The 16,557-nt window shown below is 52.0% G+C and overlaps 1 protein-coding gene across 2 annotated transcripts in view; it reads right to left on the bottom strand.

Annotated features, from left to right (window-relative positions):
* Positions 1-1,655: 1,655 nt before the first annotated feature.
* The window catches only part of Evc2 (Ellis van Creveld syndrome 2), a 53,716-nt gene continuing 38,814 nt past the window's right edge, over positions 1,656-16,557 (bottom strand). For both annotated transcript variants that reach the window (XM_013023957.1, XM_013023959.1), the window contains exons 16-21: positions 12,411-12,638; positions 7,229-7,422; positions 5,701-5,788; positions 5,068-5,249; positions 3,889-3,990; positions 1,656-2,291 (exon numbers count right to left, since the gene is read on the bottom strand). In XM_013023957.1, the coding sequence (XP_012879411.1) occupies positions 2,015-2,291; positions 3,889-3,990; positions 5,068-5,249; positions 5,701-5,788; positions 7,229-7,422; positions 12,411-12,638 (1,071 nt within the window). In that variant the 3' untranslated portion in view covers positions 1,656-2,014. The remainder of the gene's footprint in view (positions 2,292-3,888; positions 3,991-5,067; positions 5,250-5,700; positions 5,789-7,228; positions 7,423-12,410; positions 12,639-16,557) is intronic.

Genomic DNA, 16,557 nt, shown 5'->3' with positions numbered 1-16,557 from the left:
AAGGGTGGGCTGTACAGAGGAAGCTGGGGTATTCAGGGCTGGGGCTCCTGTTTTATACTGTGAGACCCAGGAACTCTAGCCTAGAGACAAGTAAATATTTGGGAGTCCTAAGCATAAAACTGTTCTCAAGTACCCCTGCCACATTCACCCTCATTCCCCGGTTCCCATAGCAAGATTTCCCTGTTGTTTGTCCTGTCCATGTCACAATTCCTTGTTTTAATTATTGCTATATCTACAGAACTAGCAAGAACTTTCAAAAGACTGAGTACAAAGGCAGTGGATCCCTGAAGAGGCTTTCTTCAGCTGCCCGTGAGTAATGGAGCCCAGACTTGAGCTCCAGTCCTCTTAGTCCAGCTTCTTTCTGGAGCTAACCTATTGTATACTGGCTACTATGTATGCTAGTTCATTTTTTCATTAACAAAATGCACGAGGCAGGCTCATCTGTAAAGAGAAGAGGTTATTTTGCTCCTGATTCTGGAGGCTCGTAGTCAAGGTGGTAGCCTTGCTGGTACTGCCCCGAGGTGCTGCAGAGCAGCACGTGGTAGTCGACAGCTGGTGGGTGGCCCCAGCAGCACCTCCTCTTTGGATACCATCCACCAGAACTGAGTCACATGCACCCCAACAACTACATCTGATCCTAGCCACCTCTCAAAGGTGTCCACCTTCTCAGGACTTCTCTACCTTCTCAAGAATTTGACTTAGGGGTTAAACAGCTCCATGAGTCTGGGTACAATAGCACTAAATACAATGCCTGGGTCGGCCCTCCCTGCAAAGCACCTGCCCCCGAGAGGTCCACTGAGATCCAAGAAAACAGCCTCATCCAAAATCTTATCAAATAAGCTTCATTGATTGCATACCCACATCTTACCCAACCTGTAAGTATCACACTCATTATTTTCACTCTTCACCTCATCTCTGCCTAAAGAATATACTAGAATACATGATTTACAGAGGAAGAAACTGCCGTCAAGGGGAGGGGGAAGGGAATGACTTGCTCAAAAGTGGTAGAGGCAGGAGCTACCTTGATCTTCTCTAAAGATACAGGCATTCTCAACACACTGTGGTGGTCTGTGTGTATGTGTGCACATGCATGCACATGTGTTTGTGCATGGATGTGTGTGTGTGCGATGGGTTTATAAAAGACAGTAGGTAATCTTCCCCAACAAAGGGAGCTATTCTTAGGTTCCAGTCCCAGGTTTTGTACAGCTCAGCCACCTCCCATTGTTCCAGGCTCTTCAATCAGCCTATAGCTGACAATTTTGAGCTATATTTTTGAAATCTCGTGTACAATTGACTTCAACTGTGCATAACTGTAGCGAGACTTTATAAAGTAGGAAATCACCAGGAAGGTCACCAACATGAGTACAGAAGGACTGAGACCTGCAAGGCCGGCACCACCAACCACTTTACAGTTGTGCAATTAAATTGCATCTTACCAAGGATTCTCATCACCATTTTGTTGCTAGAAAAAAAACAAAACAAAAAAATGAGGCTTCAGAAAGGTCAGGTGACTTGCTTAGTGCGAGCACAGCTGTTCTGGTACCTGGTGACAGAAGAACCTCTCAGACATCACAACAGGAAGAGAAAACACAGAAGTAATGAACCACAAATGACGTCCACAGAGAGAGAGGGCGAGTTCCTTTATGAAGAGCTATGTGCAATATACATTTATTTTTAAAGTTCCCTTTGTAAAAACCATGTGTAACACACATGTCACACACAGACCTGTGTCACAGAGCAGGGCACTGGGGCATGGTGGGGGCTGGGTCTCCTCAGATCCTTGGTGACGTGGGACACACCCCCATGTGACACAGAGAAGAGCGGCTTCCAGGAATTCATGAGGCCAGAGGTAACGGCGTCCTTGGGAATGCGTATGTGTGGGCCCCTGTGTCTTCAAGTGCAATTCATAGATTCCAAGCAGTTTCAGCATTCACATCCACACACACACGCACGCACGCATACACGCACGCACGCACACACAGGTACTCAGGAGAACATACATATCTTTATCACTTTAAACCCCTCCAGGATGCTCCAAGGCCCTGCTGGCCTTTTTGCTGTTCAAGAAGTTCTTCTTCCTCCTGGTGGGAATGTGCAACGAGAAGTCCGGTTCCTTGGGGTTTCTGAAGAGGAAGAGCTTTTCACCGGTGTTTAATACATCGATGGTTTCGGCCCCCGTGATGGGGATGGGCGCGGGCTCCCCAAGGGGCTCCAGGGGAAGGTGTGGCCAGCTTCCTTTCCCAGAGAACGCCGCCCTCTCTCTGATGGGGAGACACGTCTTCTTCAGTATGCTAAAGACAAGAACAGGAGGTCAAGTTCCACACGGTGGGCTTATCCTCACCTGCCGTGTCCTGACAGTGAGCCCTTGCTGGCCAGGGCCCATTAGAGGTTGCGTTTCCCCAGCCTGTGGTGGCCAAGCAGCTAGTGTGAGGTCAGCCGTGCCGGGGGCCTGGGCAAAGCTACGCCAGGGTCGCAGAGCTTCCGCCCCTCACTGGGAAGAGCTTTTTTTTTTTTTTTTTTAAGCATTTGCCAATCTATGACAGTTTCACCCTCACCAGAGCCTCGCAAAACCTGCCGTGGAAGTTAGCTAAATGTGTTTGCCATGACAGGTGCGGCAGGCTTTGGGGATGTACTGGAACAAGACAGCTGGAATCCCGCCCCTCAGCTGTCCTTGCCTGCCTGGCTGGATGGACCCAGCGGTGGATGCCATCACTGTCTGAGAGCCCTGCGCAACTGAAAGCCGCGTGTTCTCTCGGCCCGCGCAGTGTAGGACAAGGCTTTGGCCCTAGCGTCCTTCTGGAGGCCCCGGCTCACAGTCGGAAACAGCTTCACAGCCACCACCACAAAGTCCTGCCTTAGAGCTTGTATGAGCCTGGAAGAGGATGCGGTGCTGTGTGGCACTCCCCGCCCGACAGCCACGGTCTCCAGGCAGCTGCAGTGAGCCCGGTGCCCCTCCACAGAGGTCAACATTCCCTCCACATCCATCAGTGCGGCCCAGGCATGTTCTGGGCTTTACCGTTGCACAGCTCCAGTTCAAGTTCCTTTATTTGGGTTTGAATTGGTTGCTTTTGTTCAACAGCCTGGCCTGACTTCTTTGGAGCTGTGTTCTGACATCTGGAACTGGATATGGGGTTGTGCACTGCTGTCAGAGGCTGAGAGCGCTTAATCACGGCCAGTCCATGCAACAACCTCAGTTCCTTGGTGTTAGCACCGAGGAATGACCAAAGGGGCAGGGCTCATGGTCCTTGGACAGCCACTGTTTCCAAAATATGTGGCCCATATCAGTTTACCTGATGATGGTTTCTTCACCCCCTAAATCTACTCTGCTAGAGATAATTGGTCAATGGTTTGCAGCAAGTTAAGATCATTGTGACCCTCACTTCCCGCTGGCCTCGGGGTGAGCAAAGATCACAGCCCAAAGAGGCCTGCATCCGAGGGAAATGGGTGGGAAGAGACAAGCCTGGGGGTTCAAGGCAGCCAAGGGGAACTTGGATGGTCCTAGTCTCAGGACCACCATTTCCAGCTACACTTGTGCACTTGGAATGTGGCCTCCCCAAGCTTTTGTTTTCTGTCCCCATCTTCTGGAAAGTTCCATGCAGCAAGAAGTAAAAGGACTTTGGGAACTATCTAGTCAAACAGCCGTAGGGTATTATTCTTTTTGGTAATTATATCCCATTAAAACCCAGCTATTAGCCAAAATAAATACAGTCATTAAAATGCTAATATGTTAACGGAGCATTCACCTCCTGATAGCTATTTACCTTTACCTTTAAGCCCAAGAAGAAAGGTCCGTGGTCTTCAGGGAAGGGCCATCTACTCCTCTTCATGGTCCCTTCCCCCCCCCCCCACTCCAGGCAGCAAGCACCTGGTCCCAGCCCCGTTCCGTACCTCTCCTTTCTCTGGCGGGACCACAGCATCCTTCCCAGGCCTCTGCTCACCAGATCTGCGCGCAGCTTGCGTTCTAAATCCTGCCACCACTCCTGGTGCTTCCTGACAGCAAGAAGAAAGTCTTGTGATTTAAACATGAATAGGCTCTTCCAGTCACTAGGCATCCTAAGACCCTCTACAGGCCAGTCCCTCAGGTGACAAGTGGCTGCCACCAGGAGCCTGGAGGGTGTCACCATGGAGTATCTCCCTGTCCTGCTCGGCAGGGAGTCCTGCTCTCTGCCCTTGTTCCCAGTTCGGGGACCACCGGAAGTGACGTGTGATCATCAGAATACTATCTGCAGCCGGGAGCCAGCAGCTCATGCCTATAATCCTAGGAACCTAGGAGGCAGAGATCTGAGGGGTTACGGTTCAAAGCCAGCTGGGGCACACAGATTTGAGAGTCTCTTATTTCCAACTAATGAGCCAAAAGCCAGAAGCAAAGGCAAGGCCAAGTGGTAGAGCCCCATAAGGAAGAGTTCAAGCCCACGTGCCAGCACACATAAAAACTACACAAGCTACGATGTGTACCAGTGAGAGGAAGAAGCGTGATCCTCAAACTGACATGTACAGCAGGAAAGGTAGTCCAAGGGGACAAGAATGGCCCTGGAAGATGGCGAGTTCTCTCATTGCAGATGTCTCTCTACTACATGCTCTCACACACACACACACACACACACACACACCAGATGCACACGCACAACACCATACACACAGACACACCACACTCACATATATACCAGCCTCACTAACACCACACACAAAGGCAGCCACAAACCCAGCAGAAAAACACAGTGCAGAGGAACCAAAGGCTAGCCACACCATGGGTGGGTTTGGAACTCCTTTTCCCTTCATGCTGTTTAAACATTTTCCCCAGTGGACATGCTGAACATGTAAGGTCCCAGTGAAGCTTTTCTTCCTAAGATCCTAGTTGAAAAATAAACTGGTCACAAAATCAGAGTCTAAAAACAAAAACTGGGCCTTCCAGTCCTGCTTCGTGGGGCCAGCGGAGTGGGATGTGGGACCTGACGACCTGTCGGGGGGCCCTGGGGTCCCCACAGCAGCTCTGCAGGGGCGGCTCCATGACACAGCACTCACCTCCTGCCCGGACTGGCCTCGTTCTCCACGGCACACAGAACTCACCTCCTCCTGCCCAGATCGGCCTCGTTCTCCACAGTGTGGTCCGAGTGACTCTCACTGGCTGAGTCCAACAGGCCCAGCAGCTGCGGCTGGGAGGCGGTGGGCAGCACCAGGCTGAGGAGCCGGCACAGCGTGGCCCCAGGCACCATGGTCATCTTCAAGAGGTAAGATGTCAGTCTCAGCTCCTACAGGAGAGGGACCGGAACTCACATCTGCCTCTAGATTTGATGGACGGTCATTTTTTAAAATTTATTATATTCTTAGTGCTTCACGTCCTGGGGTGATAAATATTTTATGGGCTCAGCTCAAAAAACACGCTCTGAATTCCCAGAGCTGTCAAAAAGACACCTCTGCTTAATACCCTGGCTCCCATAGCTCAGCCGCTCCCTCCAAGCCTCCCAGCTCTCAGTGGTACCGAGTCACCACCGCAGAAGATCTAGTCCTTGGGGGCAGTCCCTTCCTGCCTCCTGCCTGTCTCTGTGAGGCCAGGTGACCGCAGCGTCGCAGTCTGCAGAACCTGCCCCTCCCCTTGAGGCTGCGTCTCCCCTCACCACAGCCCGGGAGACGCTGCAGGGCCCGGGAAGCCCAAGTGCCCGCAGGTGGGCACAGACGCAGCACGGGCCTGCACCCTCTCACCTGGCCGCACAGGGTGGCAAAGGTGTCGTTCTCCATGCTCTCCAGCAAGTCTTCCAGGATGGCACTGTTCTGCTGTTCCTCCCTTACCCTAGAGGAAAGGCAAACCCACGCCAGCCCGCGAGCAACTCATTGTTTACGTGGCTCCAGTGTCACAGGTCTAACACACACAGACACACAGACACACACACACATACGGTGGCCTGAGACACCTGCTTTCCTCTCCTAGCCCCACATGGTGTGGCCAAGGGGGACTGCCGGGTGAGAAGCCCCGTGGAACCCAAGGAACCTGCTCTTATTATCACCCTGTGGAAGTTCTGCCTTCATCCTCAAGGCCAGGACCAAGACCAACACCTGGGGCCACTTGTCCCCGGTGCAGAGCAGACCCAGAGCACTGTCCACGGAGGACCCTGTTCTGAGCGCCAGACCAACACCAACAGGGCCATTCCACAGGAGCCTCCCTGACACCTGGACAGGAAACGGGGCTGGGCTTCGCTCCTCGCTGGCCAATCAAAGCCAGCATCATGGCCCCACCCCCACATTTCATTGGTTCTTTTATAACCCAGTGCTTCTGTGGGAACAACCCCACCCCAAACTCCAGCAGAGCACCAGTGAGTATAACACACTCCCCAACTCCCACCGGAATCAAATTAGCACCTTGAAGTATTTCCCCGGGGCCAATGCGTTCAATGGAACTGAATTAGACTTTGATGTTGTATTCAGGCAGAAAAGCAAAATCAAACAGATAAAAATCGCCCATAATCTCATCAGCCAGAAATCACACCCATTAAAACTGGGTCTGTTTCCTTCCAATTAATTTGTGAGTGTTTTCAAAAAACGAATCACACTGTGCGCAGTAGACGGTTTCCCGCCCTCGCTTCCACGTCGGTGTCATATCCACAGCGGGAACTAGAGAGCTGGAAGAAATTACGTCTTCCCGGAGTTCTTCATGCCACCACAGCCAAGAGGCTAATTGCGTAACGTTAATTGTGCGGGAAGGTAAAGAACAAAGAAGGAAGACTGGGGTGTGTCTGGCCCACAATTCTCTAAAAGCAGGATCTTTAATGCTGCACAGTGACTCTGCTCTTCGTTCTGCATGCTAGACTCAACAGTGTTGTGTCAGCCCTGTTTCCCCTGACATATGGTTATATAACATGTGAGCAGGCAGGGAGGCTGGGGGAAGGTGCGTGGGACTTCTCTGTGCTATGTTGTGTGTGTGTGTGTGTGTGTGTTGGTATTGGGACCTGAACTCTGGGTTGAAGTGCTGTCCTTTAACTTTTTTGCTCAAGGCAAAAAAGCCCTAACTCCACTTTAGCTTTCTGGTGGTTCATAAGAGTCTCATGAACTTTCCTGCCTGGGCCGGCTTTGAACCATGATCCCTAGATCTCAGCCTCCTGAGTAGCCAACTTTGATGTTATAATGCAGTGTTGAAAGTACACAACGTTGTCAGGGGGAAATGGCCCAGCCCTGGGCTCGACCTGGCAGAGGAGGAAGGGCAGCTGCTGCCCAGGGCATGGGCCGCCCGGCCTACCTCTGCTGGTGGCGCTCCAGCAGCTTCTGGCCCTTGCTCAGGGCCTGCTGCAGGGTGTCAGCGATCTGCTTTTCAGGCTCCACCTCCCCAGGCTCGCTCAGAAGTCCGGGTCCGTCAGTCCCCCACTGCTGCTGCTGGGCCTCCTCCTGCCTCGCCAGCTGCTCCTCCAGCTTCCTCTCTAGCTCCTGCAGCTCCTGCACGTGTAGGGGTGTGGAGGGGGTGGGGAGAGGTGAGTCCCATTGCTGAGGTCACTGGACTAAAGGACAAAACCTGGCCTTCGCTGGGCGCTTGTAACCCGAGCTACTCAGAAAGCTGAGATCTGAGGATCTCAGTTTAAAGCCTGCCCAGGCAGGAAAGTCTGAGACTCTTATCTCTCTTATTGCCAATTAACTACCCCAAAACAGAGAAGCAGAGCTGTGGCTCAAGTGGTAGAGCACCAACCTTGAGCAAAAAAGGGACACACACACACACACACACAGACACACACGAAAAGCAAACCAAAAAACCCACACCTGACCTTCATCGTGGTATAGCAGGGAACCTTGCCGGCCGCAGGACTAGCCTTCCATGGCTCTGTCCGGCTGTTCCAGCCGTGCCTGAGAGCTGTGATGGTGCCTCACGCATGCCCACAGGCACGACCCTTGACCAGCTCTGAGTCTCCTCAGGGTCCTGGCGCATGCCCACAGGCATGTCCCTTGACCAGCTCTGAGTCTCCTCGGGGTCCTGGCTTAGGAAGCTGCTCAGTGCTCGCCACACCCTCTGGGCGCCCCTCCTCATGCCAGAGTTAACTCCCACTTTTGAGGTTGCTGTCATCATATAGGATGTGACCGGGGGACATGGGGCCTGGGCCTGTGGCCCACCTCTCGTCATGGTACCCAGAGCTCCCAGCCCTCGCTCAGCACCTGACAGAGGCCTGCCCAGGTATGGTCTGGGCCTGCTGATGCAGTAAGCTCCCAAGGCCAGGGCCAAGTCTCCTGTCAGTGCCATAACTGATGGCTGCCACCTGGCACTGGTGTTCTGTCGGGCATCTGCCTGAATCCGCTGTGCATGGTGCATGCTGGGCTGTAGCAGCTGTGGCCAGGCCCACAGAACCCACGCCACAAGCTCACAGAATTCCTGTACACGGTGTGCCAGCTCATGAGATTCCTGTGCACAGACAGCATCCACAGTGTGCCAGCTCACAGGCTTCCTGTACACAGACGGCGCCCACAATGTGCCAGCTCGTGAGCTTCCTGTACAGACGGCGCCCACAGTATGCCAGCTCATGAGCTTCCTGTACATAGATGGTGCCCACAGTGTGCCAGCTCACAGGCTTCCTGTACACAGACAGCACCCACAGTGTGCCAGCTCGTGAGCTTCCTGTACAGACAGCGCCCACAGTGTGCCAGCTCACAGGCTTCCTGTACACAGACAGCACCCACAGTGTGCCAGCTCACAGGCTTCCTGTACACAGACAGCTGGTGCCCACAGTGTGCCAGCTCACAGGCTTCCTGTACACAGACAGCACCCACAGTGTGCCAGCTCACAGGCTTCCTGTACACAGACAGCACCCACAGTGTGCCAGCTCACAGGCTTCCTGTACACAGACAGCGCCCACAGTGTGCCAGCTCACAGGCTTCCTGTACACAGATGGAGAAATGCCAGCCCAGTGCTAGCAATTTCAATTGAAACGCCAATGAAATGCTGTGGGTTCGGTCAGCCTGGGTGGCACCACGGGTTTAAAGCCGCTCCTGTTGAAATGTGCCCATCACCACTCGCTCCCTCACACAATCCCCTGCCACGCGCCAGTCTCCCAAAATGAGTCTCAGTCATTCAAAGAGGGAGGTGCACACGGTATCACTTTCTAAGGCATCATTTCTCCCAAAGTAGTTCATTTCACGCTGTATAAAACTCTCCTGAGTGTCTCACAGCTTACAAGTTCATTTCCAGCAGGAAAGCGGTACGCACAGAACGATCCAGTTACAGAATGAACGTCTACTACGCACAGCGAAGCCGGCTGTCGCCCTCCAGAGGCAAACCACACACCCCTGCCCGGCACTGGCTGAGTAATGGCACCATCCGATTCACCCCCACTGCTGCCAGTCCAGGACCCAGGGACCCTCCTCTTCCCAACCAAGCACAGATGGCAGGCTTCAGTGTCACTCAAAAGAGCCTTGCGATCCAACAGGAAAGGGAGGATTGCATCCCGTTAGGAATCCAAGTCATGGTGGCGTCAGGACACCGGGTGATGGAGGCTGGACTGAGGGTGTGCCTCACCCTCCTGGGCTCCTGAGTCTCACTCTGCCTCTGACTCGCTTCATGACCTTGGACCTGACCTTCACTCTCAAGGCCTGTGTCCCCCAGAGGGAACTCAGGACAGCAGTCCACCTCCATGCTGACCCCGCAGCCGTGGATTCGGGGAGACTCCGGAGTTGCATACTGGATGGCATTATGCTCAACACTTCTTTCTGTAAAGCCCTGGGGCTCCCTCCCCTCTCACAGGTTCATCGTTTGACGCTGAATGTTAAGGCAACCTTATTGTCTTATAGGCTTCAAGATATTTCTATACTATCTTGGCCATCTTGAGTAATTTCACACTCATTAGCCTACATTCTCCTGGTAACTTACGTATGAAAGCCTGTGAAGACCTAATCTGTTATTTTTGTTTCTCCTGGGCCAGTAACTTCCCCCGTTCCCCACTGAGAACTCTTATTTGGCTGAATTCGATCTGTAGAAATCTTGATTTCCCCACTGAGAATACTTATTTTTTCTGGAGAGGATTTGTCCTTTTTTTGGACCAGGACAGTCAATCAACCAACTTGGAACTGTTTTAACTGAACTGATCACCTTTAGCTGAAATGATCATTGAATGGCTGACTCCCATCTAGATTCTTTCTGGGGGGTACCAGAAGCGATGGAACCAAATTCACAGGGAGACTTCGTTCCACACTGGGAGCAGGCTGGAGGCAGGCAGGTTCTGCCAGCAGGTGCTGTTCTTGCCTAGGAAAGCAGGTCTACACATTCATCTCCAGGCCCAGGGCCTGCTGCTCCCGGACGGAGCCAGGACTCCAGAGCTTCCTTGCTCTGTGAGTTCAGCCCACCCCAGGGCAGCTTTGCCTCCTGAGGAGCTTCAAGATTCAGAAAACCTGAAAGAGCCTGCGTATTTTCATCTGTCCATTCCTGGAGGCTTTGCGCGAGAATGCCTACCATTCTTATGCAAATTTGTATTGTCTTGTTTTGTTGCAGGTCCTAGACCCTGAACTCAGGGTCTGGGCACTGTCCCTAAGCTTTTGTGCACAGGGCCGGTGCCTTACCACTTGAGCCACAGCTCCACTCCTGGCTCTTTTTGGTAAGTAATTGGAGGTAAGAGTCTCCTGGGCTTTCCTGCCCGGACTGCCTTCAAGCCACAATCCTTAGATGTCAGCCTCCTGAGTAGCTGGGCTTACAGGTTTGAGTTGTGAGCCTGGCCCGACTTGCAGTTTGCAAATAGTTGTCACAGTGCAAGATGTAGAACGTTGGTCAAAACCAGCCTCAGATTCTCCAGAGTCTGCTGCCGTTTTTTTAAAGAAAGAACAGGTATCACCCTGATTTTCTGGGTTTAGGGTTTGTATGTGCATGCATGTATGTGTGTGCACATGCACATGTGCGCATGCACCAGTCCTGGGGCTTGAACTCAGGTCTGGGCACTGTCACTAAGATTTTGGCTCAAGGTTAGAGATCTACCACTTGAGCCACAGCTCCACTTCCAGCTTTTTTTTTTGGGGGGGGGGGAGGGGTAGTTGTGGAGGTGGGAGGGAAGATATGGCTGGGTGCAAACAAAGGAGGAGGCAACAATGCCCAATAGGAAATGTACTCATTACCTTGCTCATGTAACTGTCACCCCGCTGTACAGCATTTTTACAATAAAAAAAAAACTCACAAAAAAAAGAGCCTTACAAACTTTCCTGCCCAGGCTGGCTTCAAAATGCAATCCTCAGATCTCAGCTTCCTGAGTAGGTGGGATTACAGGCGTGAGCCACCAGCGCCAAGCTGATTTCTGGTTTTGTCATTTATTTTATTTTTTTGTTAGTCGTGGGGCTTGAACTCTGGGTCTGGGTACTATCCCTCAGTTACTCAGCTCAAGGCAAGCGCCCTACTACTTGAGCCACAGCACCACTTCTGATTTTCTGAGTGGTTTATTGGAGATAAGAGTCCAATGGCCTTTCCTGTCTAGGCAGGCTTTGAACCACGATCCTCAAATCTCAGCCTTCTGAATAGTTAGGATTACAGGTGTGAGCCACCACGCCCGGCTTGGTTTTTGTCATTTATGAGCCATAAAATCTTCACAAAAATGTCTCCCGTCACTCGTTCAAATCTCAATTCCTTCTCCTGGGAGCTGAATGTAACAGAAACACCTATTTTACAGCACTGCTCGATAATTAACGAGGTGTGACAAAGTGCTTAATTGGAAAGCCACACAAAGTTACAGCTTGTTATTAATCGTGCTTACCTAATAACCTTACAAAGCATGGCTCAGACTGTCTCAGCAGGGCCAGCTCCTAGAAGAGGGCCTGGCCACTCACAGCTTAGGGCCCTCTGCCCACACCAGGGACACCCCTTTTCCCTGCTGCAACCAACTACTGTAATAACAGAGAAAATACGTGGCATTGTAAGACCTACACCTAAGGGACCTAAAATAAATCTCAAATAGTTATTACTATAGCTAGACTGTTCTCCTCGAAAGAACACAACACTTAGAAGCAATGGCAATATTTAGAATTATAAAATGAAATAATCCAACATGCTTGCATGTGGGATGTGCCTCACTGAAAGATAATCTGTGTGTGTGTGTGTGTGTGTGTGTGTGTACCTGTACTCAGGGCCTGGACACTGTCCCTTGGCTTTTTCTGATCAAGACTGGCACTCTACCATTTGAGCTACACCTGCACTTCTGGCTTTTTGATGGAGATGAGAGTCTCCTAGACTTTCCTATCTGGGCTGGCTTCAAACCACAATCCTCAGATCTCAGCCTCAGTAGCTAGGATTATAGGCATGAGCCACCATGCCCGGCACCCTGTTGATTTGTGTAACAGCAGGAAAGAGGACACTGCCAATTAAATTATGGCACCCACTGGAAGATGTGCCACAGGAGCCGCAAGCCAGACTGCACAGTGCCCTCTGTAGGTCCCCTCCCTTGGTCCCCCACCCTCCGGCCCTCACTCACCAGGCTGTGTGACTCCAGGATCTGGGTGCAGGCTGACTTGGTCAGCGTCTCCGACTCACTCAGCTCCTCCAGCAGCAAGTCCTGGATGCTGAGCAGGGCGGTATAGGCCCACAGGGTCTCGGTGGCCCGTGCTGCTTTCTGGAACTGCAGAGCAACCAGCGATTCCGCGAAGCGAGCTTCCTGGGCCTCCAGCCGCTGCACCCTCTCCCGCAGCAATTCTCCCCGCACCTGCAGGGGGTGGACCCAAACAGACAGCAGGGAGTGAAGCCCCGGAAGGAGGGCCAGAGCCTTCCACAACAGTCAGCTCAGGATGCTGCGCCCCAAGTGTGGCTCCGGTGAGCAGAGAGGCCCTGGGACTCCGCAGGGAGCTCCCAAATGGCGCCTCTCTGATGTCTGAGGACACCAGGCTTCTGCAGTGAGCTGCATTCATTCCCTGTCTCCTATCCCGCCCTGTTGCTGTCCTGCTCAAAGCCTTCCTGCCCCACCCCATTCCCTGGGAGATGAAAGGTCACATCCCCGACCACCCACCCTGGGACTCCACGTGACCACCCGCTGCACGCCCTGCATCATGTCTGCGCCCCCATCCTTGCCTCCTTGGGCCTCCAATTCCCAAGTTGCTGCTTGAAGCCTCCACAGCTCTGTACATTTGTCCCCATGTTCCCAAGCTCCCAGGCCACACCGGCCCCCCTTCCAGCCCTCACGAGACACAGGCTGACCTGCTGGCAGCATCTTGCAGAGATACTGCTAGCTCAGCCTTTTTTCCAATCTGGAAAACCAGGTGACAGCCCTCAGACCCCTGACAGGTTCCCATGGTAACTAAAAGTAAATGGAAGCCAGCCGTGGCATCAGCCGGCAGTCCGCCCCGCGTCCTCCACAGATTAGGGATAGTCCCGGAGGAAGGGAGTGCCAAGAGCCACATTGGAGCGCTTGGAAATGGAGACCCTAACGTGATACACGTCATACTGCCCCCCAACCAAGACCTCTCCCCATTGTCACTTTTTCACTGCCAATTTACAAAGAGAAATCGTACTTGTATGCTTACGAGCACTAACACATGTAAAGGAGCGCAGGATGCACTAAGGGGTAGAGAGGGAGGAAAACGGTAGAGGTTCCATGGACCAAACCCTCACAGTGTAACTGAGCAGAAGCAAGAACTCGAGCTCTACTGCCGCTAACGAGGGACCCCGGCAGTCACCAAGCCCCCGACCCGCCCTTCCTCATCTGCAAGTGGTCAATGGCAGCACCGCCAAACACACAGGGCTTGCATCCTGAAGGACAGCTCCCAGGCCTAGCGGAAGTACACAGCCTGCCCCGTGGCGGCCCACACCTGCTGGAAGCACACAATGTGCCAAGTCTGGACATTTCTACACATCTGAGCGCCAGGAGCCCCGAGTACCCCCGCGGCAGTCCTGACGCCTGCTGGGTGAGCCTCCTGGCTTGCACCCTGCGGGCACATCTGCACTCTCCAGGAGCTGTGTGGAAATAGAATTCCCTGGGATGCACTGGGAGGGTCTGGCTTCTTTTCAGTCAGTGTGGTTGTTTAATTTTAGGGTCACACTTGGTCATCTTCTGGACTGAGCATTTCCTTCGACTCTCCTTCGCTGGTAGACAGCTGTCATCTGTGCTGTCACTGCAGAGTTTATACTGAAGCCTGTCTCAGGCTTCCGTCACGGACATTACAGCACTGGGCCTGGCTTACTGCACACCTCCCTTCCTGGTCTTAAGTGTTATTCTTGTCATACATTTTAGTTTTTCCATATAAAACTTACCTGCTGTCACGATTACACTAGTCATTATTGTTTCTGCAGAGCAATCAATTTTTCAAAAAAAATCTGTATTGAGGTGAAATCCACGTGTCATAAAATTGCAGCTGTTTCACAGCCCACATTAAGTATTTAGACTTGAGAAGCCAAAACTGTCACCAGCCCAGGAAATGCACACCCCGTGGAAAACAACCACCTTCTCCCTGTTGCTACAGTTTGACTTACTCTGGATGAGTCACCGGAACTGACACACTGAATACAACCTCTGGGACCTGATTTTTCTTTTTGACTGAATGTTTTTTAGTTCAGTCTCTTTGGTGTACAATGTAACTGAAATCTTTTTATGGCTGTATAACATCCACTGCATGTTCAGTCTATCCGACGTTGAAGAGATTTTTTTACAAATAAAATAGTGATGTATTCACTTACGCAGTGGCCATTTACAGTCTTCTCTATTGATGTAGTTCTGAATTGACATCTGATAAGGGATCTTCTACACAGAAGGTTTTGATTTTTTTTTCAGTTTGAGTGGAATTCTTACAGCATTGTCTGACAGAACATATCCTACCTTCATTCTTGAAAGGGACATTTGGGGTGCAGAATTTTAGGAGACAGAACACTCCCAGAGTGAAGACATTTCTCCGCTGTCCTCTCACCGGCATTGTTGTAAACGAGAATGGTGCTGTCCGCCTGAGCTGTGTCCCCAATGTACGTCATGTAGTGTCTTTTCTCTGGTTGAAGACTAAGTTTTTATTTTCACTTCTGTTGTGACCGTAGTGGGGCATGAACTCAAGGTCTGTGCACTGCCACGTAGCTTTTGTGCTCAAGGCTGACACTCTACCACTTGAACCACAGTTCCACTTCCAGCTTTTTGAGGTTAACAGGAGAGAAGAGTCTCACTGACTTTCCTGCCCAGGCTGGCTTTGAACCTTGATCTCAGATCTCAGCCTCCTGAGTGGCTAGGAGGACAGGCAGGAACCTCCAGTGAGGCCATTTTCTGGGATGTAGTGAAGCTACCTGGACACAAGTCCATCATTTCCGGTCATGTTTTTTTGAGATCCACTAGTTGGAGCTAGAACAGAGTGCAGGGAGCTCCCTCTTTTGACGCTGAGATAGGAGTTGGGGGGGGGGGTCTCACACTCGGCAGCATTTCCCAGCATTTCCCAGGGCTGCTGGAAGAGCCGTCACTAGCACCATCGTCATCCTCGGCCCTGGGCCGGCTCAGGCACTCACTCCTCTCTCGGTCTCTGGCTGGCCCTGCCTGGCCCCGGGTGACGGCGTACACGCCTCTCATCCACTTTCCAACTCTCATGAGATCGTGGGAGGGAATCCAGCCCATCTGGCCTGGGTTCTCTCTCTGTGGAGCATCTTTCATTGCTGTTGTAGTAAGTCATGGGGCTTGAACTCGGCTCCTGGGCACTGTCCCTGAGCTCTGTCTGCCCAAGGCTAGTGCTCTACCACTTTAAGCCACAGCAACACTGACGGTTTTCTGGTAGTTAATTGTAGATAAGAGTCTCATGGACTTTCTTACCCAGGCTAGCTTCAAACTGTGATCCTCAAGTCTCAGCCTCCTGTGTAGCCAGGACTATAGATGTGAGCCACCGGGACCTGACCAGCCTTCTTTACTGGCTCTTTGTCGCATGAAGCACCGCTGGCTTAGTTGTCCCGGTCTCTTTGCTCTGTGTTCTCCACTCGCACAGTCTGTAGCCTCCTGAGCATCCTGAGCAGCGCTGCAGATCCGTTCATGTAAATGCAAGCCTCCCACTGGGAGGAACCACAAAGCCCTTCGTGTGCGCAGTGAGAACGCGGATGGGAGGATTTTTAGGATCCTCCCAAACATTTACTTCCTTCGGATACTCAATTGGTCAATTCTAACACTGTGAGATGATGTTTCTAGAGAGGGTTTGAATCCTCTAGCTCCTGGGAAATGGCAGGTTTACATTTCTGTGAGGTATTAATGACAAACTTCATTAAAAATTCAAACATCTAAAACAATAAGCGTTCATTTGCTGGAACACCATGCTGCTAAATGCTCTTAACTGGGAAATCCAGACGCCCTGGTTTCTGGTTTTCTCTGAAGCATTTGTTATCCCGATTTCCTCTAGGCACAGAGATGCCCTCTAAGTTCCCAACAGGCACAGCCCTGCCAACCAGTGCTCCCGGGACCCCGAGGGGTCCAGAAAATCGCGCCCCTCCTTCTTGCCCAAGTTTGGAAACAAGTATAGCTTAATGCAAGGGACGGAGGGACAGACCTCAAACATCAGCCAATTCCAATCCTGGATTGGAAAATGGGATTCAGACCCACTTCTAAACAAACCAAGTGACACCACACGGCAGCCTCCCTCCAAGGCCCCCAAGGAACAGAGGAGGCTCCCCCGTCAGCG

The sequence above is a fragment of the Dipodomys ordii genome, unplaced genomic scaffold (genome assembly GCF_000151885.1).
Source record: "Dipodomys ordii isolate 6190 unplaced genomic scaffold, Dord_2.0 Scaffold71, whole genome shotgun sequence".
In the NCBI taxonomy this organism is placed as follows: domain Eukaryota; kingdom Metazoa; phylum Chordata; class Mammalia; order Rodentia; family Heteromyidae; genus Dipodomys; species Dipodomys ordii.
This window is presented reverse-complemented; position numbering and strand designations above follow the sequence as displayed.